The 23,400-nt window shown below is 39.2% G+C and overlaps 1 protein-coding gene across 1 annotated transcript; it reads right to left on the bottom strand.

The window, feature by feature from the left end:
• Window positions 1–1,458: 1,458 nt before the first annotated feature.
• cacna2d2b (calcium channel, voltage-dependent, alpha 2/delta subunit 2b) lies at window positions 1,459–19,764 on the bottom strand. The gene is made up of 38 exons (XM_030778368.1): window positions 19,649–19,764; window positions 15,498–15,579; window positions 13,190–13,306; window positions 12,791–12,850; window positions 11,810–11,854; window positions 10,849–10,969; window positions 10,564–10,695; window positions 10,381–10,438; window positions 10,198–10,248; window positions 9,970–10,069; window positions 9,531–9,692; window positions 9,226–9,336; window positions 8,899–8,977; window positions 8,616–8,665; window positions 8,359–8,448; window positions 7,993–8,058; window positions 7,803–7,877; window positions 7,598–7,672; window positions 7,020–7,091; window positions 6,561–6,632; window positions 6,242–6,303; window positions 6,044–6,120; window positions 5,880–5,940; window positions 5,529–5,626; window positions 5,278–5,368; window positions 5,018–5,080; window positions 4,764–4,867; window positions 4,553–4,651; window positions 4,194–4,285; window positions 4,020–4,067; window positions 3,836–3,907; window positions 3,543–3,695; window positions 3,248–3,300; window positions 3,092–3,147; window positions 2,185–2,308; window positions 1,941–2,050; window positions 1,674–1,756; window positions 1,459–1,560 (listed from the first exon to the last, which is right to left on the bottom strand). The coding sequence occupies exons 1-38, from the start codon at window positions 19,762–19,764 to the stop codon at window positions 1,459–1,461; spliced, it is 3,282 nt and encodes a 1,093-aa protein (XP_030634228.1).
• Window positions 19,765–23,400: the final 3,636 nt, after the last annotated feature.

The following is a 23,400-nucleotide window of genomic DNA, read 5'->3' as shown; positions in this document are numbered from 1 at the left end:
TACATTAAATACTGAATCAACTGTTTAAGACAAGCTGATCTGGAGATGTTGTGCCAGCTTCCTCATTTCAAACATTCTCCGGATAAAACCAGTACAAGTAACTTGTGCTTTAGGTCTGGTCTAAAAGGAGCATGTTTACCTAATCAGCTTCTCTTTATTCACCTCTAAAATCATTAGCAAAAATAGGAGCTGAGTCACAAAACGTATGGGCAAAACCTCAAAATCTAATTGTATAATTTTCATCAACACCATGCAATATATCTCTTTAAAGTGATTCTGGAGTAAAATACTTTCAACATTGCAAATGTTATTTTCAAAAATGGGTACGTCCCCATTCAAATAACAACAAAGGTATTTTGGGCAATCCCAAGATAGAAAACAGAGCTGAGTTTGCCTCTGCTGTAAAAACAATTATCGTAATTCACTGTCATCATTAGTTTGGTTGGCCGGCTTAACACTGGAAACATGTTCCGACCAATGTGAACCCATCGACCCACAATGTATTATCAATCATAAATACGCAAAACATAATTGGTCTGTTGTTTAGACTAAGCCCAGTCAGATGCACAACACAGTTAATTTCTCCCCTATGGATAGAAGGAAATGTATGGGTTTTGTGTCTGCATCATGGATATGTAACCTTTACTGAGAACCATGGGACATCAGTCAGTAGCCAAAGGGTTAATGAAGAACAGTCAAACAATCTTTTTTTCATCCATTCTCTCTCTCTCAGGACTGGCCAAACTTAAGTCATCATGTCTGACCAATGTGAGTAGTGCACCAAGGCACTAGCGGATAGCAAACCAGGCAAAGGTTTTATACATAATATATGCCTTTAAGACATTCTACAAATATCTTGAAAAACAACTTTAACAAAATAGTTCTTATTGTCTCACAAAGCACTGACTTTTTTTTTTTTTTCAAGAAAAGCAGGGCATGACTTCAAGGCAGGTAAGCTATACACAAATCAGGAAAAATTCAGGGAAGTTTAACCTAAATTACCCCAAATCCTAGCAACCACAAAAGCCTGAGCTTGGCATAAAAGCTGGAAATGGACAAGAAAATTTAACAATTCAGTAGTTGCACACAATGCAAAATACTCACACTATTGCCATAAAAACTATTTTTGTGAACACTGATCAAGATTTTTCCATTTTTCCTCTATCCTCTCTTATATTTAAATTTGGCAAGCAATCTTGAGCATACATAATACTGACAGCATTGAAATGATTTTCAAAACATTAAGCTTCATAGTCCAGTACAAAGAAGAGCTTTTTGAAAAAATGAATAATGGAAGATTACTAAGAAACCAAATCAAGCCATCCATTTCTTTCAAAGACATTCTCCATACACATGTAATGTCATTCAAGAGGGGTTTGCAGGATAAAGGTAAGTTGAAAAACAACTGAGGAGTACTAGAAAAAGTACTGTAGAAGACTATGAAATAAATTATTTTGTTTAAGAGCAAATTATAAGGAGAAGCAATGTTAGTTGGATCCAGAAAAGAAATCTTTTTGGAGACTGTAAGGACTGGGCCCGTCCACACTCTGATGTGTTCTCCTAAAAAGATATGGGGGAGGGGGGAGAAAGAGCGACAGATAGTTGTCAGAGAAAGAATAACCAACAATTTAAACAAGAAGAGCAGCCGTGACCAAAATAGATTTCGGCCATACCCACGCATTGTAGTCAAAGCAGGTTGTTGGGCCTCTTCTATAACGGGCAGAGCTCAAAACTTCACAGGGGTTCTCTTCTTGGACTGGAGCAAAAGTGTTCAAGAAAACTTACTTGCCAACAAGTTACTACACAAGCAATGTCAACATCAGTGAAGTTCTCAGCAAAAGACTTTAAAAAAAGATTCATTTTGCATGCTTACAAAATGCAACTATTAAACACAAAAAGACTTTGCTACTTTCTGCTATGTGTTCTTAGTGGAAGGATACATTCTGTTCTGACTTGCGTTAGTTTCTCGATTTCACAGGAGCTGCAGGGTAATGTCTCCGCAACCACAAACAGCAGGTTGGTATTCTCTATCCTCTTTGCATGAAATAACCTAAGGGAGAGAATGCACTAAACACATGTTGCTCTTGTGGGCTAATCTATAAACATGTAAATAAGAACACCCGCACACACACACACGCGCACACACATGCACACACACCCCAATGCATTTTGACAGTGCAATACCTAGAGCAGTTCCCACAGTCCTGCAGCAGGTTGTAAGAATTGGTGGTGTTGGTAAAGTAGAACTGGCTCTGTATAGTCACACAGCTGCTGCCTTTGGAATCAGCTGCATCTGCCAGAGCTTCACCTGCATGAGAGCACATGCACACATTTAAACCTTCTCGACATGCACATAATCCAAACTGAACTGCACTTGCACACAGACACAAAACTGGTCACTTTACGTGGTTTATTATCCCTGTATACTCAGCTTTCATTCTGATCAGAACATCCACAGAGCAAATGCATGGAATGTACAAAAGACTGTGAGACTACGCACAGTTCCACATACATATAGATAATATTAAACAGTGAGGCAGAGTTAAAATTAACTGTTATCTTCTCTAAACGTTAAGTGTCTCAAAAAATGTTGCCAACGCTTTATTTTAGAGTCCGCTAATTACCGTGTATTAACTAGGAAATGAGATATATGCAAATGAGATATATGATATATAAATGAGTAATAAAATACAGTTATTAGGATAGGAAGTACTAAATAATTTCCTGCTAAGTATACAGAAACCTTCTGGGAGACTAGATGGCAACAACCCTATCCATAACCATCTAGTTTCCTAGTAGGTTTCCATGTACTTCCTAGATAATAACTTACTACTTACTATACATTTCTAATGGGTACTTTCCGAATGACTATATTTTGTTGCCATCTAGTTTCCCAGTGAGTTTCTATGTACCAGAAAATTATTTAGTACTTCCTGTCCAGGTTTTTTTTGGCATTGTCCTAACAACTATTTTTCTTACCATCTAATTTCTTATGTAATACCTGGTAATTAGTGGAATGTAAAATAAAGCGTTACCAAAATGTTTTTTTTCAAGTTAGCACGTTTGTATACACAGAAGCAAACACACAAACCTCTGTTGAACCAGCTGCTGAAGGCCAGTCCATAGAAGAGTTGCTGAAGAAGAGACCTGAGATCGATAAGGAAAATTACTACAGGATCTTAAACATTCCCTTCAGTGGGTTTCATGGGTCCTCTACTCTACATCATAAGCCGTATTGGAGTCGTACCATGCAGCTGCAGAGGTCCACCAAGCGAGACTGAGCAGGTCGGCAATGGAGGGCTGTTGAGGGTACGGACAGAAAATTACCAAAAATATTCCATTGAAGGAAATTCACAGTTAATGCTCAGGTGATGTGAAACGGCGCATGTTATTTCTGACATATAACAATATCAGATATCAAAACAGCTGACTACATGAGAAGGCTATATCTGTTATAGATGTGTTGTCACTTCACTATGTTTTTGGCAGTTTGACAAAGCTGAAAGGCTGCCGAAAATAAAAAGTTATGCGGATTCCCTTACCACAAAGATGCCTCTTGGTGCTGCCCCCGTGTGGCTGCTGGTTGTTGGTTCACAAGCTGAGTGATACTGGTAGGTCTGTCGACGGGCATAAATGGAATTATTATAGAGCGCATGCATCAAATAGGGGTCTACGTCACCGAAGAACAGGCCAACCTGCGAGAGATGAAAAAACAGATTTTCCAACCCTATAATATAAGAATTCAAAGCACATAAAATACAGAGGTATTCATTCATAACAATACAAAGACTCTTTGAGTAAATTGAACATTTAAAACAACCTAAGACTTCCATACCTTCTTCCAGTATTCCTTTTGATTGGACATGACCAGGAATCCACCATCATCAATTAGGTAGCAAAGCAGATCCTAATAAGTGTGCCAACATGATATAAACCTTTTTTTAATAGTAAAACACAAGGGTCTAGAGTATAAGAAGGCAGTGTCAGGGCTGAGTGTAATGACCATGAAAGTTTCTTACATCACTGTTGACTTCACAGTCCATCTCACAGCTTCGGGATAGTCCACACTGCAGAGAATACACAAAAGCAATACCATACACATCCTTCTCATTCACATATCAAACAACGACATGGGCGAGGAGGGGGGGCAGGGTGGGTTGGTGGAGCTTTTATCAGCAGGTTTTCTACTGTACCTTATGCGAACCCTGCCGACCATCAGACACATTACTGGCCAGGACCTTGAACTTTTCCACCCAAGCCGCCAATTCCAATTTCACACCCACCACTATATCACAAGAGATGCCGCACAGGAGGAAAGATTATTGAAACCCAGAGAGAACACAGAACCAGAAAAAAACAGAGGTAAGACAAAGAAAGCTAAGAAACAAAAAGCCTTCAGGACACTCTTAGACCAGAAGAAAGAGAAACTTAGCAGTGCAGGAACAGTGAGAAAGAAAAGTTTAGCCAAATGAAATAGCTATATTGAAAAAAAAAAACTGAGAGCCTGATCCAATAGAAAAAGTCTCCCCTTGTACCGCATGCACAAACACACCTGCAGGTTTCAAGGTTTTGCCCCCAACAACAACCTCCACAGCAGTACTGACAAGAATTCCCAGAGTGCCATTTTCAGCATTCAATTGGTCATCCATGTCTGTATGGGAAATTTACAGTATCAGTGGTCCTGTGAACTCTTGCCATAACAGTTCCACTATTCCAGAAATAATTATTAGAACTGCTTTAACAGGCAGATAACCCTAACTCACAGGATGGAGATGGTGCTCTGAACACATAGCCCTTATTGTCCAAACTGCGACGGTAATAGCTGGCATTGAAAGGCTCATAACCTTCATCCCATGAATCAGCAGCACTGTGAATCACAAGACAAATAGGCACAAACCACAAAGATTGAGACAGGATTTAAATGTGTGTGTGTGTGTGTGTGTGTGTGTGTGTGTAATATATATATAGTGTTTAGACATTATCACGATTTTCAACCCCTCATATATGACATACTCACATGTTAGGGTACACTCTTGTAATACCTCCGTCTGTGGCTGCAAACAATGCGAGGAAGCCATACCTGGAAAGGATTTTTAATTCATTTTAAATGAATAACTAATAATATGCTTACCAACACTGGTAAGAGCACAATGCTTTCAAACACCTCCCTGACGCATCAGTGTGTGAACCATTGTGCACTTAGGAGAACTTATGACAATGGTAAGAAAATGGCCCACCTCAACGAATGATTTGTACTGTCGGGTTTTAAACACTTACGTGTTTAAATCTTTATTCTTCCATACCCTTGTAGCTAGTTGCCAGATGATTCCAGAATCCCAGATGAGGTTATGAATGAGACCATGATCACCTGTTCATGGAGAACACACACAGATATCACAATGAACTCTACCCTGACATCATGCTTGTTACAGGAAAATAAATCCCCTTAACTGACTATGTTACTATGCTAGTGCCCTGCACAGCTGCGGAGACAGTAGTCAAGATCAGTCAGAAACATGAGGACCTACAGCCTGGAGTATCTGGTGTGATGTCCACCATAAGGGAGAGGAAGTTTGCAAGGAATACAGTGTTGTTGTCTGCCATCTGTAGCCGCTTGCAGTATTCTCTAGAGCCGTAAGAATGTAGACAACAATGTTTGGTGACTGATACACATACCGTAATCACTTAAACGTATTATTATTATTATTATTATTATTATTGTTGTTGTTGTTGTTGTTGTTGTTGTTGTTGTTGATGATGATGATGATGATGTTGATATTGTTGCTGTTGTTGTTGTTGTTGTTACACACTTGATGCAAATTTAGATGCATACACACTTGAATTTGTCACAAATCCAAGATGCCAGGATGTGACTGTACCTGGGTGCCAGGAAGACATGGCCTGCAGACTCAAATGAGTCTGGCAAAAGGGACTGTAAATCTGTGAAGAAAAATGACACTCATTCCAGCATAACTGAACTTGGATACTGTCTGAGGTAGGACATAACAATGTTCAGAACAAGGGATTTTAGATAAGCACTCACATTGCAGTTGAAGCATCACATCACTCAGGTCTGCTTGAATGTGGTATTCACTATAAGGAGGCAGTACCAGACCTAGACTGCAGGTGGCAGTATCATAACAAGATAGATTGAGAGGAAACAAGTGGTACTAGTATCTTAGGTATAACAACAGGCCCACAGCATCTATCTATGATCTCTTTTACAACTGTATTCCCTTACCTGTAGTCAGTATCATTGATGGGTGTCCAGGTGTAAGTCCTTATCGCCTCATCAATGTACATCTACACATAAACAAACAAGTAAGCAGGCCTACAAGTCACACTGGGATTAAGAAAGTCTATAGGAATGAATAAAAGGTTCACGAGGTTAAAGCATGCAAATCGTAAAAGTGACTAAAACTCCAGTTCAATGAGCAACGTAAGAGCAAGCACACACACGCTTACACACACACACACACAAGCACACAGACACACGCTTACACACACACACACACACACACACACACACACACACATAAGCACAGGTCATGGAGACGTACCTCATCCATGGATTTGATGAGGGTCTTGATAGTCATTTCACCAGGTCTGCCATCAATCATTTGTCTTCGGATCTTGAGACAAAAAGAGAACAGTAGGCTATTTCTATTTGATTTATTAATACCTTGGGATCATTAGTAAAAAGTACAGGAAATTGTATAAAACAAGCAGAAATATCAAACAAACATTCTTCAAACTAACAAAACTTACTGCATTAGGACAAAGCCTGGTTATTTATAGTAATTCTGTGCAGATAATGCATTTCAAGTAAAACTCTGTCTAATGATTCAAATAAGCTTAATGGATTCTGTAATGCTTTCATATAAATCAAATACAGTTATTTTGAGAGATTTATTCTGATATACCGCTGTGTGCTCATTTTGCATGTTTGATAAGGAATTCCCAGTTTCTCGTTTGTGATATGTGATCCTGAGTATGACAAAAGGAGAATGTTGTTGTACCTCTTGTTTGCTGCTATCCTCCACCTCAGCATCAAGAAAGTCTAGTGTTACAGGCTCTGGGACGTTGACAGGCTGCAAACATAAGCCATCTAATTAGGCAGTTGTTGTACAAGAGCTTACTGTGTATCTATGCATGAATTAATCAAACACTAAACCCCACAGATAACCATAATTTTGGGCAAACCCTAATTAGGCTCAGAACGATGAACCATATAAACATCTGTAACATATTACAGTAAAAAATATGAGTTGTCACTGCACTTGCACTGCATGCACGGCTGCTCTCATAAACTACCCTCTAAACGTTAAAAGAATGCTGTAGTGGTGTCACCCCTTCCACGCCTCCCCAATTCAGATCCACCTATCAGCCTTGGGCGTCGCCCACCTATCAACCACCATTCAGCTCATCATTCAATTAGTCGTTCCGCCCATTTTTTACACCACAGTTTGCATTCTCTGAAGTCTTCTGTTTGCCAGTATGTCAAAGTTTGCCCGTCAAACTACAGTTTTGGAATGATGGATGTCTTCTGGATAAAAGACACTATTGATCTGTATATTCAGCCGGTTGTGACCAGTACCTTGGATTCCAGGTTAGGGTGCAGAAGAAGGTATCCATTAGGATCAATGGCAAAAACATATCCATTTGCTCCAAGCTAAAGAAAAACAAGAAGAAAAACAAACTCTCCATTTTCTTCTATAAATATTTAATTTGAAATCTGTTTATTGTTCTTCAGGATATGAATATGGTATTTGTTAATATTGTAAAACAGAATATAAACTGACATTGTAGCGTGGAGTAAGTCTCTTGAGCTCATCCAAATGAACGTCCACACCCATCACACCAAGAATGAGCTGGTTCTAGAGACAGAGGAATCACATTACCATTCATTTGTATCAAATCGTCCCTCTATAAACAGTTCATTTTGAAGCTATGTCTACGGTGTCTTTATATGACTCTCAGATTTGTCAGTACCTGTGAGTTCCCTTCTACAGTCAGATTAAATACAGGCAGAGTTCCAGTCACCACCAGACCCAGACCCTGTGAGGACCCACATTCAATTAGTCAGTCAAAAAATACATTTCTAAAAAGTAAATTTATCTCTTATGAATATAAAATATGTGCTGAGTGACAATTTATAAATCATGACATTCATAGCAAAAGAATTCATGTGGGGAATTTTGCAATGAGAAATTAAAAAATTATGTGACTTCAGCTGAACCATCTTTGGTCAAGAATATCTGTAATGGGAATAAATGGCACTCTACAGTGGGTTTCTGCCAGCATTATACACCGCTGCGTTCTTGAGTAAAAATCATTGAATCAGAGTAACAGTCTCACCAAGGCATCCTCATAGACATTGGTCCATTGCACCTGCTTGGCTCGACTCCCAGCCAAAACCATGGGGCGACCAAGTACGTCCAAATACTCCTAACAGAAACACAGACAATACAACATGCTTGAGCCGGACACTACTTTCAATACAAACATTATAGGATGTTGCAAAAAACTCTAATTTCCTCTTTAAGAGACCTATGAGTCCCTGACCTCAGATCAGTTCAACGAGGCATGCATTTAGGACTGTTAGAGCCTCTCACCTGGGTGTTAATCCTTATAGCACAGATGGACCGGATCTCAAAATAGTACCCTGCAGCAAGGGGTCGCAGGGGGGGAGGGTGGGTAGGGGGTATAAGACAGAGAGAGAGGGAGAGAGAGAGAGAGAGAGAGAGAGAGAGAGAGAAAAGAGAGAGAGAGGGAGGGAGATTTGAAATGTTTGAAAGATTTGAAATGTTTGACGATATTCAATGCCAATGTCCTAGCCAAAGGCTAATCTGCTGTATTAATACATCAAGTCATATTTATAACCACATACACTCTCACCTTTATTGGCACATGCAATCCACTGCAAAGGCGTGACGTCATAATTGTGCTGTCCCACAGAGAAAGTAAACACACGAACCTTGAGTAGAAAAATTAAAATATTGGAAAATTACGCAGGCATAATAACAGTGTGAAATGTGCAAAGTGCTCTGCGTAATTACATAGACTGCGTCAGTAATTATAGGGGTAAACATCCTGACAGCAGGCAGTGCAGAGAGCGATACCAGAAAGGAAACGCTAAATAACCCCATGAAAGAGTCAATATAAGAAAAAAAACTGAATGAAGAATACACATCAATACTGCGATTCGGCCCAAGAGGCACTGACCGTCTTGTTAGGCCAGTTGTATTGCTCAAAAACGTCTTGCGCTCGATCCTCTCCCCCGTCCGTGAAGAGCATGATTATTTTATTGCAATTTGCTCTGGGAACATTAGTCTTCTGCAAACAGGAGACAGATAAACAGAATGAGACGACAAAGGAGAAATCCGAAAATGATCGAACGACAAAACGCAGACGGATTATTTTTGAAACACATGTCAGACACAACATGATATGAGGAGTGCACAGAGAATAATAGTGGGTGAGATGACAGATTTGTAAAGACGCTTGCGAGAGTTGCATAGCTGGCTCACGTTGAGAAGCTGATCGAAGGCGAAGTGGAATCCTGACTTGTAGTCTGTGGTGCCTTTTGCCTGCATTTGCTGAACAGCTTCTTTAAAGATCTTTTTGTTACGGACATTGGCCTGCACTAAGTGTTTGAAGCAGGGAACTACTGCCTCTGCCTTCTCATTAAACTGAAAGACAAATGACAGAGAGATGCAGACAGAGACAGATTTAAAAAGTATCAGGTGGTCTGTGTGAAGAGTTAAAACAAAGACTAACCCATTATACAACATCAGCTCAATGTAAAACAAGCCTTCACGCGAACATTCAAAATCACATTTGAACTGCGATGCCATTGATATCACAATGGTCCGTACATATGCTTGCCTCGTTAATGCTCTGGTAATTAACACAGTGTTAGCATAATCATTCTTGCACTGAACACAGTGCCAACAGTAATATACTCACTCTAGCCACATTAACATAGTCATCATCGGACAGTGTGTCGAGCATCTCTGTCACCGAGGCCTTGATCAGTTTCAGAGTCAGGCCACTCACGCTGCCACTTCTGTTTAATGAGGGAAAAGAAATGACGGTGAATCTTGCTCATTAAACAACTCCTTCTACCAAATCAACATTCGTATATACACACACACACAACAATTAAATGCTTAAAAGCACTTAAATAGTACTCACACATCTACAAGGATGACCATGTCTTTGGGAGATGAAGCCCCTTGAATATACCTGGAGATTACAGTTAAAATGATCGTTTTACATCTGCAAGTCAGCCTTTCCAAGCGTACTGATACGTTTGCGTCCACATGACTACAGATTTTTAGCTGTTTCCATACAGGTGTGAAAAAGGACTGGGCTTACCAAGGTCTCCGCCTTACATCATAGAGGTCAATTTTGTCTGGTGCTCTCCATGGTGTAGCTATAGGCAGGAGAGAGATAAAAATTCAATCCAGACATCAACTTTGGAAGAGACAGCACAGTTTGGGAATCCTGCTGTAACCAGGCTATGAGTTGATTAACTTTAACAAAGCTGGAGGGTCATACCTGGATAGTACCTAGTGACCCCAGTTGCACTCCCAAATGCCTGCCAGAGGAGGGAAGGGTCTTCTCGACTGTTCTCCATAAACACCCTCTCCAGTGCCTGAGTCCAATTCAGTTCATTCAGAATCACTGGGGCTAATTAGAGCAGATAACGGGTGTCATCTTCTTCGTTCTCTTATTCATTTTCAAAAGTTCTCTTTAATTATTTAATTCTTCATATTGCACACGTGTACAATTACATAAAACGACAGAACGACTTGCTTTAACCAGAGCTTTATTTGTTCTCACCGCCTTTATAGATGTCAGTGGGGATCTGTACTGCAGTGTAGGAGTAGTTGACATTGTTTTTGAAGTTTGGGTCATAAACAAACTCCAGCTTCAGAGTATTCACTGGCTCTCCATCACCATCCTGCATAGAGTTGTAGAGGGTGTAACAAGTCCTGGCATTTACATTTACATTTACATGTATTCATGTGGCAGACACTTTTATCCAGTGTGACTTACATAATGAATACATACAGTACATGCATACCTAAGCTGACATGAGGCAATTCTACAAAGCATGTGCTGTAGTCGTAAGTGCCGTCACGCTGCTGTGAGAACCAGACGACAACGCAGAGAACCTAACAACCAGAACCAACTGTACGGTGCTGATCATAACATCATCATATAGCAAAGATCTAACTAATCCAAACTACTGAATAATAACCAATAACGAGTATTTATTATAATAAGAAATAACCAGTAATTCTATCCTATCACAATCAGTAAAAGCATTGATATTCAGTCAATCATCTGAAAAAAGAAGAAAAAAAACATGTTTAATCGTGATTTGGCAACACCACTGGCTCCTGTTTGACATAAAAGTTAAATTGCTAGGAAGTTCCCGAGTTGCAATGCGAGAGCAGATACTGGCAGAACAGATGAGCATTGGTGTGCACAAATACACACACAAAATGATAACAGACGAGTGAACAGGCACAGGGATATGTTCAAACAAACACAGGGAGAACAAAGATGGGTATGAGACCAATGCAATGCACAAATATATGTGATATGTGCACAGAAATATATATGTGTACGCATGCAAGGAGAGCAAACACAGATGGTAACATTTGTTCTCCTTGCATTACCTCCAGCTTTCTTTTTTTTTTTTTCACTGTTCAAAACTACAATGAAAAAAAAAAAATCACGTAATGTGAAGCCGTCCAAACAGAGAAACATAGCAAAGGCGAAACAAAACACTTACATAATCCAGCTCTGCTTTGGAATCATAGTATGCCATATCCAGCTTCTGTGAAGCCAAACAAATGAATGTATAAAAAAGACTATTGCAGCAATACAAATCACACCACGTCGCAGCTAAAAAAAAAAACTGCCTGATAACAAGAACCTATTGACAAAGACATGGGTTCAAGTATGTGTCTTATATATTACTAGTAGATTTGAAACCTTTAATCAGGCAACAAAAGCTGAAGGGCCTTTCGTCTACAGCACTGGAAAAGAATTTAATAAGCATGTAATTGAATTTCAGTGATGCTGTTTGAATGCTGCACAGGAAGCTTCCCTTTCAAATCTCACTGAGCAAGTGAGGCTGCTGCTGCGGAGTGTCACTGCAGCGCGCCTAAAGGGAGTCAATGCCACAGGGAGAGATGCGGGTTGCAGGGGGGAGGGCAGGGGGCGAGTACACAGCTCTTGCCTTGCTTTACACTAATGTGGCAAATGAGCTGAAAAAACAGGATGCCACTATTTGTAAGGCTCAAATGAAACCTTTCCAGCCGAGAAAGCCGAAACCACCATGTGAACCACTGGACACCAGAGTGGACTGATAAGAGTGGGTCATGATGCTGAGCCTGCCAAGTGGGTTTTAGAGACCGCTATCTCCTTGAAGCAGCCAACAGATGTAGTCAGTTTAAAATGGGGTCAGAGGAGAGAGAGAGAGAGAGAGAGAGAGAGGAGGAGGAGCGTATCACTCTTGACTACTTCTCATAACCATCATATTGAACTTCAAAGGCATGTGTTATGTATCAAGGATGTGTAGGATGTGACTCAGTGCCCTTAAGGATGTAGAGAATTAAAAATAAAACACTGGCTTGAATCATAGTTACTTAATGAGATCTTAAACTATGTGAGTCAACAGTCTCTTCTTTAACATTTCTCACTTTTGACTTAAACAGCACATGTGAGGAATTAGAATAAGGTTCTATGAAAACATGTGCCAGCATCTAACCTCAATGTCATCCTGCCATGGATGCTCTTTCTGCAGACGCTCCGCCGCACTGGCCAGTTTCTGTAAGGGTCACAAGTTCAGGTTCAGAAGTTAAGTGTAACATCACATAAATTTTCTATGAACCTCCACCTACATCTCCAGATACTATGATAGAAACATTAAAATACATTAGTGTGAGGGGTGAATTACAGATCTTTAAAATTTCAGAATGAAATTCATGAGTAATTTATGAGTAAATTTGGTTGTGAAATTAAAATCTATTTTGTACACCTTAGATACACAGATCTGTTGAACATTCAGTACAAAATAAAAGCATATAACATTTGCAGTGTATCAGTGTTGTTTTGAGAGCAAATTGCCGGAACCTGACTACGCTTATGAATTACATCTCACACTTACTTCAAGTGCTGTGCGTTTTTTAGCCAACAGCTTCTCAATGTCTGATGCCACCTTCTCCACCATCTCTCGTGGGTTATTCTTCACTAGACTATACTGTCTCCTCTTTTCATTGTAGATCTAAAGTATAATGAACAATAATTGGTTATGCAGGAAAACAAGTAAATAAAATGTTCTAAAACAGATAGACAGATAGATAGATAGATAGATAGATAGATAGATAGATAGATAGATAGATAGATAGATAGATAGATAGATAGATAGATAGATAGATAGATAGATCATATTGAATATTCGGAAGCACACTGTTACCTTGGCCAAAGATAGATTGTACTATAATGAATTACATTTTCAATGGAGAATATCAGTGTAAAGCTCATTTGGATTCTGAATTCTGCCCATTCAGTCATCAGGGTAATCGAACAACAAGGAAAACACACCTCATCAATGCACTTCAGTGGCATTTCTCACTTCTTAATGCAAAGATCAATAAATCAGCATTAGAATCTGAACCGTGCTCTTCCTAGGTGATTATTTACAGATTTCAGGATGAAAAAAGACAACACAAACACGTCTTGTCACTACATCACTACATTACTGTTCATGCTGAGTTTAGCAAATGGCAATTCTGTTAAACCAGAGGATCACAGGACCGTTGAAATGCGAGGTAAAAAAATGTAACCTTCAAAAAGCACTACAGAAATAGAAAAAAAGAAGTCCATGGGGAGAGGATGTACTCCAGATTGCAGCAGTGACAGAAGTGGCTGTGAGGGCCAGCTGGCAAAGCACTGAGTCCCATCTGGGACCACAAAAGCTTTGGAGTAACAATGAGAGCCAAGGTCAGAGGTAAAGGATTATAGACGGAGGGTCAGCATTAGGGTCTAAAGACAATGAGGTTTACACAGGGGCCGGGACCCATTCTGGAATAGGTGTAAGAAGAGGAAAAAAAAAAAAATGTGCCAAACACCTGATGAGCGAATGATTCTGTCTGTAACACACAAAGACTGACCCTTTTAAAATGATCAAACAGGCCAAAAACGTCTCAGTCACGATGATGTACAAGCATCTTCCCACTTCATATAATCTGACCAAAACAAAAATCTTATTCTCGTGTCCGGTGGCAGCGGTGGACCTGACAAAGGATCAGTATATATCTTTTGTTTTTCCTAAATGTCCAAATGTACCTGAAAATGACTCAGTGCACCTACAGGCCTACTACGTATATAGTGCCCTTTCATGCAGATGATGTTTACATGCAAGCTCTAAAACACAGTCTTTAATTAAAAAAAACACGACATGACTTTACTTAAAAGTCATGTCATGGTTTCCTTAAATTAGGTATATCCCTTATACTGCAAGTGACTTTCACACACAGAACTCAGAGCATTTGTTGGGTTAGCTATGCCTGCAAATACTAATGCATTCTCTTATCCACACTTTGCAGGGCTATATAGTATAGGCTATAGTCACTGCACATAGCAGTGCCAAGTAACCACAGGGCCATCACAAAGAGGATAATGGATTTTGCATTTAAGATCTGCACTGATTTATGTCAAATTGTTTTGGTTAAATAAAAAAAAACAAGACAGGTGAGCAGCTAAGGTGAAGTTTACAGAGAATTACCAAGTTAGGCCGCATAGATGAAATTCGTTACAGATACAGTATATTTTTCAGATCAGTCTGGCAGGTCTGCAGTAGCTAAATGTATGATGTCATCCACCACAATTTTTTTCACGGACATTAGAGGTGTGTCTGATCAGTTTAGTTTCTGTCAAAACCTGTCAGTGCAAAATGATAGAAGAAGCTAACAACACTCTCTGTGAAACAGTCCACAGTGCAGGATTATGGGTAAAATGAACGAAAAAAAAAAAAAAACCTTTGGCACTCATTAAGGGTTTTCTGTTGGCTGCCAAACCATCTGCTCAGTTGTGACACAAGCATGAAGAAGACACGTCTCAGTTCACAGCCTTCATCCACAGAGGACCAGACACACCCTCTGAGATTTTACCCTTAACCACAGAACATTTTCATATGCTACAGTCAATGGGCACCAATGAGTCACAGTTAAAAGCTAAGTAAAAAATGCACAAATCTACAAAAAAAACCAAACAAAAAAAAAAACAACAACAAAGCTGAGAAATCCATTGTACTGACCAATTATACTACCAATTACACCATCAAAGAACAGATGTAGCAGCTTGTGACCATGAATAATATGTAAATGTTAGGCTGAGACCCTAGAGAGACTGAGGCAGTTTTCAGAAACCTGCTCTAAAAGAAAGCCCAGCACAGAACCAACAGACCAACTCACCGCCTTGAGCTGCTGGGCACCACTGACATGCTGGAGGACCCTGTCAATCTCCTGCTCGATACTTCTAGCCCAGTGCATCATCCTGCAGAAACACAGAGAGTGGAAAACATTTTATTAGTGCTTCCGCTGACTGAAAACCAAAACATAATCATGTCCATTTCGGATACATGCAGGTGTAACATAAACACAGTAACTCCACTTAAAAATCCTTGCAGTAAAATATCTACAGAACGACACAAGTGAATGGAGTTCATTGGTTTATTCAAATGAAGCCACCGCATGGGTGACTGAACACTAGAGTCTTCATCGTCATACTGCAAGAAGACAATTCAACACACCACAAATTCTCATGGGCAAAAACAGGACCACATGCAGTTGCTTGTCTTCCTTTAGTCTTCCTGAAATTTGAACTGTAGTGTATTCAGCAGGAAATAAAATTAAGATGCCATTAAAACCTCTGCTAGGATGCGTTGATGCGACTAAAACAAGTGAGATTTCTCAGTAACAAAGAAATGCGAGCAGATTTTAACAGTGACTAGAAGACAGAGTATTCTATACAGCATATTACAACACCAGCATCTCTTGCAGCTTATCTTAAGGTGCTATCTTAAACAATGTCTTTTGGATTTTCATCAATTGAAAGTCTGAGGCTTGTGAAACCTCTGTAAGATAGACATGCTGGAGCCTTCTGTCATTTACAACTCACACACACTACTCTAATCTGATATCTCTCATCATACCTCGCCATAACATCATATGTCTGGACATTGTTTTTTCTTTCTGTTTCCCTCTTTGTTCTCTTCTGTTTTGCATTTTCTCTTGTGTTTTCATATATAATTCATTATTATCATTATAATAAGTATAATAAACAGAACAGGCTGTGATGGGAAAATAATAATAATTGAAATTACAAAATTACATTATCCCAGTAGGGGAAGCAATGCTTTTACCTACAGAAGTTGGGGAGGCAAACTCCCTCCATACCTTTAAAGCCAGACTAAAGACTTAACTATTTTCTCGAACTTATGGATAATATAATTTTGATTTGACTTTGTTATAGACATGTAAAGCCCTTTGAGACTATAAATAGTGATACTGGACTCTAAATAAACTTATATTATTGATATTATTATTATTATTATTATTATTATTATTATTATCCTGTCATCACTTGTTCTGTTTATTATACTTATAGGAGGGGTGTTACATCTAAATACTACTGTGTGTAAACCTCTCTCTGTATGCATCTCTATGAAAAAAACAATAAAGTTCCAGTCATAATAATAATCTGATATCCCTGAAAACTCATGCATATAGCACTGAGATACATAAATATTTCATGTGAATACTACAGCATGTAAAGGATCAGCATCTGCTCTTTTGAGTGCAGTCTCTCCCTAATAAATTTAAGCATCTTTCTACAATTATAGTACCTTAGTTAGGAAAATGTATGATGTTAATTTTATAAACAGCTATATTGCTAACATTTAGCAAAAGTACACAAAAATGATCCAGGCTCACATAAAATAACATTTGCATTATGTAATGTTTCGTGTTTAAGCTATATGACAGACTGCAAAATGCGTGTGTATGTATATATATATATATATATATATATATATATATATATATATATATATATATATATATATATATATATATATATATATATGTGTGTGTGTGTGTGTGTGTGTGTGTGTGTGTGTGTGTGTGTGTGTATATATATATATATGTGTATGTGTGTGTGTGTGTGTGTGTGTGTGTATTAAGCTCAAAACCTTTATCATGTACAAGACATACCAAGTTCAAGCATCATGATAGTATAGCACAAACTCTCCACCCATTATTGTTTTAAAGACTGAGATGCCCATGTTGAAAACTACCTCATATGCATCTCTTTTCACATGAATTCAGTGATCCTTCTTAAAATGCTTGACAAGAAGAATTTACTCCGCAAAAATGCAGCATACATTTACTGTCCACATTATTTAGATATATAATGCAATTGTGATGTTAGCTGGTTAAGAAAGAACTCTACAGAATCTAGTCTCTGTCACTGATTGTGGTCTGATCAAAATGGAGACCATGTTCATTTGAGCCATTGAGTGTAACTGATACTGAATGATATAAAATGAAACTAAATCTGATAGTTATGTAATGCAGTGGTGAGACCGAGTGAGTAAGAGCAGTTGGTGTATGCTTGATGCTCTCTGAGCATGCTCCATTTCCTTTCCCTCCTCCCCATCCCTGTAGGATATCAGAGGGAGGTTCTGTCTCACAGAGAACTGTGGTGAGACAGCGCGTGTTCTACAGTGTTATGCTATGTTTCTCTTTTCTTACCTGACATGCACACCCCAGAGAGCAGGAGAAAAGAGAGAGAGAGAGAGAGAGAGAGAGAGAGAGAGAGAAAGAGAGAGAGACAGACACAGAGAGAGACAGACACAGAAACAGATGCAGAGAAAGAGCAAGAGAGAACAGCATTTCACATGCTGTGACCCACATTCAGTTTTACAGCATGAAAGAGGAGTTGCACGAGTAATAGAGGATGCAGAGAAAAATGAGAATGTGCTGGGAGAGATGAAGAGAGCTTGGAACATGGAAAAAATAAAGTCGTGTTCAGAACGGAGTTTAACGTACGTAGGAGAAAAATTAAGTCAGTGTGATAAGGGAATGTTACACATCATAACAGAAAAGCGTAGAGATGACAGAGAACAGTGTTCTAATGTAAACAGGGCAGGAATGAGGAGGTTGATGAGGAGTACAACAGTGGAGCAAAGCAGGAAGAGAAAGTGCAAATGAAGGATGGGAGTGCTCTGGGATGGGGGAAGTGACTGAGAGGGAGGGGGGAGATAGAGGGAGAAAGAAAGAATAAATCCTGACTGCTGCAGTATCAATTCTTAATTGGACAGAGCTGCTGTTCTTCAATATGGCAATTCTGCTTCATTTCGCTTACATAAGACGACCCACAACAGGGGCAACGGCATTGTTTTAACATGCTCAGCATAAAAAGGTGGTAGAGGAGAGAGAGCTGCCTTTCTCTTCACTCCAAACCTATTCATCATCTTTAAGACATCCCCAATTCCCCTCTGTCTCTGTGACCCCCATTCTCATTGGACCATTACAACCCCATTCCAGTAACTCAAACAGTGATTGGAAGTTTTCACTGTCTCCAGCTGTATATAGCATTTCTCTTCTCCCAAGAAGGCCTGACTGGAGATGAGCCCCAATAAACTGGGCTCTTCAGGCTAGAACCAGCTGTGTTTGCAACTACAGGCTACAAGAGGGGCAGAGGAAACTCAGACACTGCGTGATTAAATGGTGGAATGCAATAGGGATTATTTATACCACTGTGTGTAGACCTTGTGTCAATGCCATAATCCCAGAGCAGCACAGTATTTCATTGGACAGTTGCTGGTACTGTCTCTGCACCCACACAATGTTCACTCAAACGCGCTATATAAGGCTGCACAGCCATTAAAACACAAATCACTCCATGGCATACACCCACTCTCCTGAGCAGTATGTGAATACTCTCCTTCCCTAGAGAAGCTGTGTTTACCACTACAATAATTCATTCACGCATGCTACCGTGAAGCCAAACGATATTTAGGAGATCAACTTCATCTTCTCTTCAAACTACATTTGGTCAGGAAACCCGAACAAGAAATCTTTATTAAAGGCATCGTAGAGCAGGGACTGGAATATCGATTTGCAAGAGTATTTTGATTGAATCATTTAGCTCAACTAATATAAAATGACGACCGGTAACTTTACGTAGACACCAAGGTGTCCGATATATGTGAAACAATAGCGTAATCTCATACTGAATAAACTCAAAGCAGCTGCGTGAAACATCCGGTTGATGCATTTACTTCTTTTTCTCGGGAAGCAGAGTCATTCAGAGAAGTGACCACTTAATGATAAAAGCAACTGGTTGTGACAACACAATTACGTTGACTCGTTCAATCACATAAGGTGATGTGTCCAGTCAGCGGCTAGGTAACATGAGGTTTATTTTCTACCTGTAGGTGTATGATGGCACGTTATATCCATTCATGATCATGTACCTTTTGTAATACACGTTGGGAACAATGAGCCGCAGTCCAAATCTATATAAATAGCTCAGCAGCTGCCCGTTGAGTGGTACTTACGTGAATTGCTGAGGAAACGTGAGACTCTCCACTCCAGTCCAAGGTACACTGAAAATTAGAATTATCTGGGCGCATACCAAGCAGACGACACTGCAGGACAGTGTACATATCGCCATTTTCCATTAAAAATCACAAAACAGGAAGAAAAACGACTGAAAAAGAACGAACGTGGAAAGCGCGAAGCAAAAGGGAAAACATCCAAATTTATGATGATTACATGCGCTCCTCTTTTTACGTAGCTATTGCCCAAATTATTTAGGTGCGCGAAAAACTCAGGCTCGACAACGTGAGTACAGGCTCTTCTTTGCTGCTGACAGGATGCTGCGGAGGCGCCCGCGCGCTCATTCGCCCGCTCGCTCGCACGTTCCTCAAACAGCAAGGTTGACTTGAAACAGTGATATGTCAAACCAGTCTGTATTTCAATTTTTATTATTATTATCATTATTATTTTTCCTTATCATATGCAGTTACGAACACGTATTCAGCAAAGAACGCTTTAGTTTAATTCATGGCTACATGTATCGAAATTGCAGAGTAACTTTTCACAAAGCCTACGTGAAATTGAGAAGTACATTTCTTAAAATGTCTGTGTTTGTGTACTGCCAAATAACCCCAGTATTTCTCTGAAACTGTTTCACTGGAAGTATCTTTTTTATTAATATAAATTTTATATTTCATAACACTTTGGATATTCTATTTTCTATCAATTTTTATTTTCGTTTATTTTTAGGACATTTGCTGTGTAAAGACGAAATAATAACTGAATGTTCTGGAACTTTAAAAGATGCACCATTACAGATTTTTCCAATGCATAATTTTACATGCTACATGCTAGAAACAGTAACCAACTCAATACCTTCTTTCAAGTCTCATCATTTTGTTTTAAGATGACATACTTGTCCGTTATAGCCTATGTATATTCCTGAAGTCTGCCGTCGTGGGTGATTGAGAATCTCACAGTCGATGAAAGTGGATAGCTCTTTGAAATGGCTAAAATACCTACAGGTGGGCATCAGCTGTGGAACGGAACATGTACTACCACTGGACCCAACAAAACCCCCGGTCACACCTGGTCACATGAAATGGACTGTTCTGTGACATTTCTGCACAACATGATTCTCACATATTTAGGAAGAGGGAGGGGTCCTACTGCAGCAAGAATTCTGAGGCAAGCTTCGGTAGAGTCAATAGAGAACAGAGTATGCAATGCAGTAAGAACCAAGAGCACGGAGGACAAAGAGAACTGACAGAAGGCAAAAATGCTTAACAGACCACTCTGCCACACAAGAAATACCTTTTTCTGAATATGTGATCAAGAGCTCAGTAACCACCAAGCAAATACTAGTTGAGACCAAATAAACATATAGTTGAGGTACGTTTAGGTTTGATTTAGGACATTCTGAATCTGCAAACAGACTTAAAATGTTACAGTCTTATTATCTGTCAAGGCAACATAGAATGTGACATGACAGAGATACATTTGCCTCTGAGTTTGAATTGAATAGTGTTTTTGTCTCTGATGAGTGAATCCGTTTCAGTTCTATTTAGCAGAGGATTAACCACAGGGCATACAGCAGCTGTTTGAAGCTTTGAGGGTAGGCTCCAGCTAACAGAGATCTCTGACAGTCTAGCAGCCTTTAATCCTACTGCCATGTCCTGAGATGTGGAGTCTAATTACTGACCACACTGCTCATGCTGTGCCCTATGGGAGGAAGATTGTCTCTCTGTTAATTGGGTTGGATCTTTAGAGGGTGTCGAGCTATGCTCTGTTTGTGTGGGTGTTGTGAATGGTGATGTGTATTATATTATTTCATACATCTTTTCAGATGGCACTAAGACATTGTGAAGTTCAAGAAGAATGCATTACAAATAGGGGTGAAAAAGACAGGCAAAGGTATGACAAATACTGTGTATAGATACCCCCAGTAGATCATTTGTCATTTTAAAACAGGGGGGATGGCCCAGTGGTCTTGGACTCTAACAAGGGGGATGCATTTTGCTCATCTTGCTAACAAGGGGGATGCCCCCGGCCCCCCGTCCCCCCGACAAGTCACCTACTGGATATCCCATCATCACATATTATGTAATGTGTTGACAAACTCAGAGCAACCTGTATTTTTGTTCTAAGCACATTCATTTTGCAGATTTTATTTAAATTCACAAAGTAATTAGGAGAAATCTACAGAGTTCATTGTTAGCAGCAGAAGTGCATTACCTCTGTGGTGACATGATATTTTAGTCTCTGGATCTCGCTATAAATAATTTTATTGAAACTAAGCTCATACATCTGTGTGGCAAAGGTCATGTTACCTCCATGGTGAAGAGCAGAGAAAGAAATGCCAAAAGCCAGCAGGGGTGATAAACAAGCGAGTTAATGAACAAATAAGAAAATGAGCATGTCAGCTTGACAGCGGTGGCCAATGCAAACAGAAATATTTCTTTCTTCTGTCTTTTTTTGCTTAGAAATACACAACTTGTTTGAGTGACAAAATCAGTGTAGGTGAAGAAATAAATAAATATATGTGCGTGGGTAGATGTGTCAGGCATTAACAGCAATGTAAAGAAACATATGAATGATCTATGTGAATAAACGCTGTGTAGGTGTTAACAAATGAACAAGTGGACATGTAAAGGCAATCTAAAAATTCAGGATAACATCCAAACTGAGAGGTTCATATCTGTACAGATCTATGTGATGTGGGTGGTACCAATTAAAAGGAAAGGCTCAGAACCAGCTGCACATTGCGCAGCTTCTAAGCATAAGCAAAGATGTTGTGCTGCTCTCTGTGGTCCTAAAGCTTAGTGTTGTTTTGCTTATTTTCATCTTTTAAGCATAAAACCAGCTATGAAGAGTTGGGCAAAAGAAAATGACAACAGTTACAGGCAGGGCATACGCAGTGCCTAATGAATAAAACCTGACACATTTCAGATGTAATTTTGGTAACACTGATCATATAATTAATGTATGAATGAAAATTGTTTAATAATTTAATCTTTAGTGGCTTGACTGTGTATTGCTGAGGTAATTAGGGTAACCTCATAACATGCCACCTTGTTATAAAAGTCTAAGAGACAATAAAATCTATAATAACATTTTGTTTGCATTCTTATTTTATTATAGCTCTACTCTCTCTTTGGATGTCTCTCTCCCACACACTAAGTTCTCTTATCCTGGTTGTGCTCAATGCATACAAAAATAAAGCAACCCCCGTAAAACCTAACAATATCTCTTCAGGCCTCTTTACCACAAAGAGCACAATTGTTTTTCCCTCTCTTCATTATGAAAAAATAATTATTCATAAGCTTGCCTCAGGATGACCTTTTACTTATATCTGAATAGAATAAAGCAGTTTATCTCACCAGTTCATTCTCCTATGAATCACTCCCTTGTTTCTGTATTTGTACTGACCTATTGCCTAAAATAGAGCACTGGTAGACTTGTGTAGAGATTTTTCAAAAATGTGTATTTGTAAATATAAGAATAGCCAGGCATATTTTGTTTGTTTTAAGAAAGCTTTCAGTCCTCTTGAACACACTACTGATAAAACAATATCAAAATATATTACGCACCCACACAAAAATATTTCAATCAGTCAAAAAGAGAGCAATCCAGAGAGCTTAATTCTGATGAAGCTGCTCACTATCACCAAAGTTAAAATTTCATTTGGAACAAATCTGTTAGCTTGTCCCTGGACCAGAATATGTGTCTTCTCTAATAAAAATACCAGCATAGCTGATGATATTAGGATCTA

The sequence above is a fragment of the Chanos chanos genome, chromosome 6, assembly GCF_902362185.1.
Source record: "Chanos chanos chromosome 6, fChaCha1.1, whole genome shotgun sequence".
NCBI classification, from domain to species: Eukaryota; Metazoa; Chordata; class Actinopteri; order Gonorynchiformes; family Chanidae; genus Chanos; species Chanos chanos.
Note: the sequence above shows the minus strand (reverse complement) of the source record. Positions and strands in the feature narration are given on the sequence as shown.

What these genes read in the sequence shown, in the direction of transcription:
- cacna2d2b (XM_030778368.1), bottom strand. Translation starts at nt 19,764, where the DNA reads ATGGCGATATGTACACTGTCCTGCAGTGTCGTCTGCTTGGTATGCGCC. An exon ending in AAAAACGCACAGCACTTGAA is followed by an intron (nt 12,851 to 13,189) that starts GTAAGTGTGAGA and finishes TGACCCTTACAG; the next exon opens with AAACTGGCCAGTGCGGCGGA. An exon ending in TCATCAAATCCATGGATGAG is followed by an intron (nt 6,304 to 6,560) that starts GTACGTCTCCAT and finishes GTTTATGTGTAG; the next exon opens with ATGTACATTGATGAGGCGAT.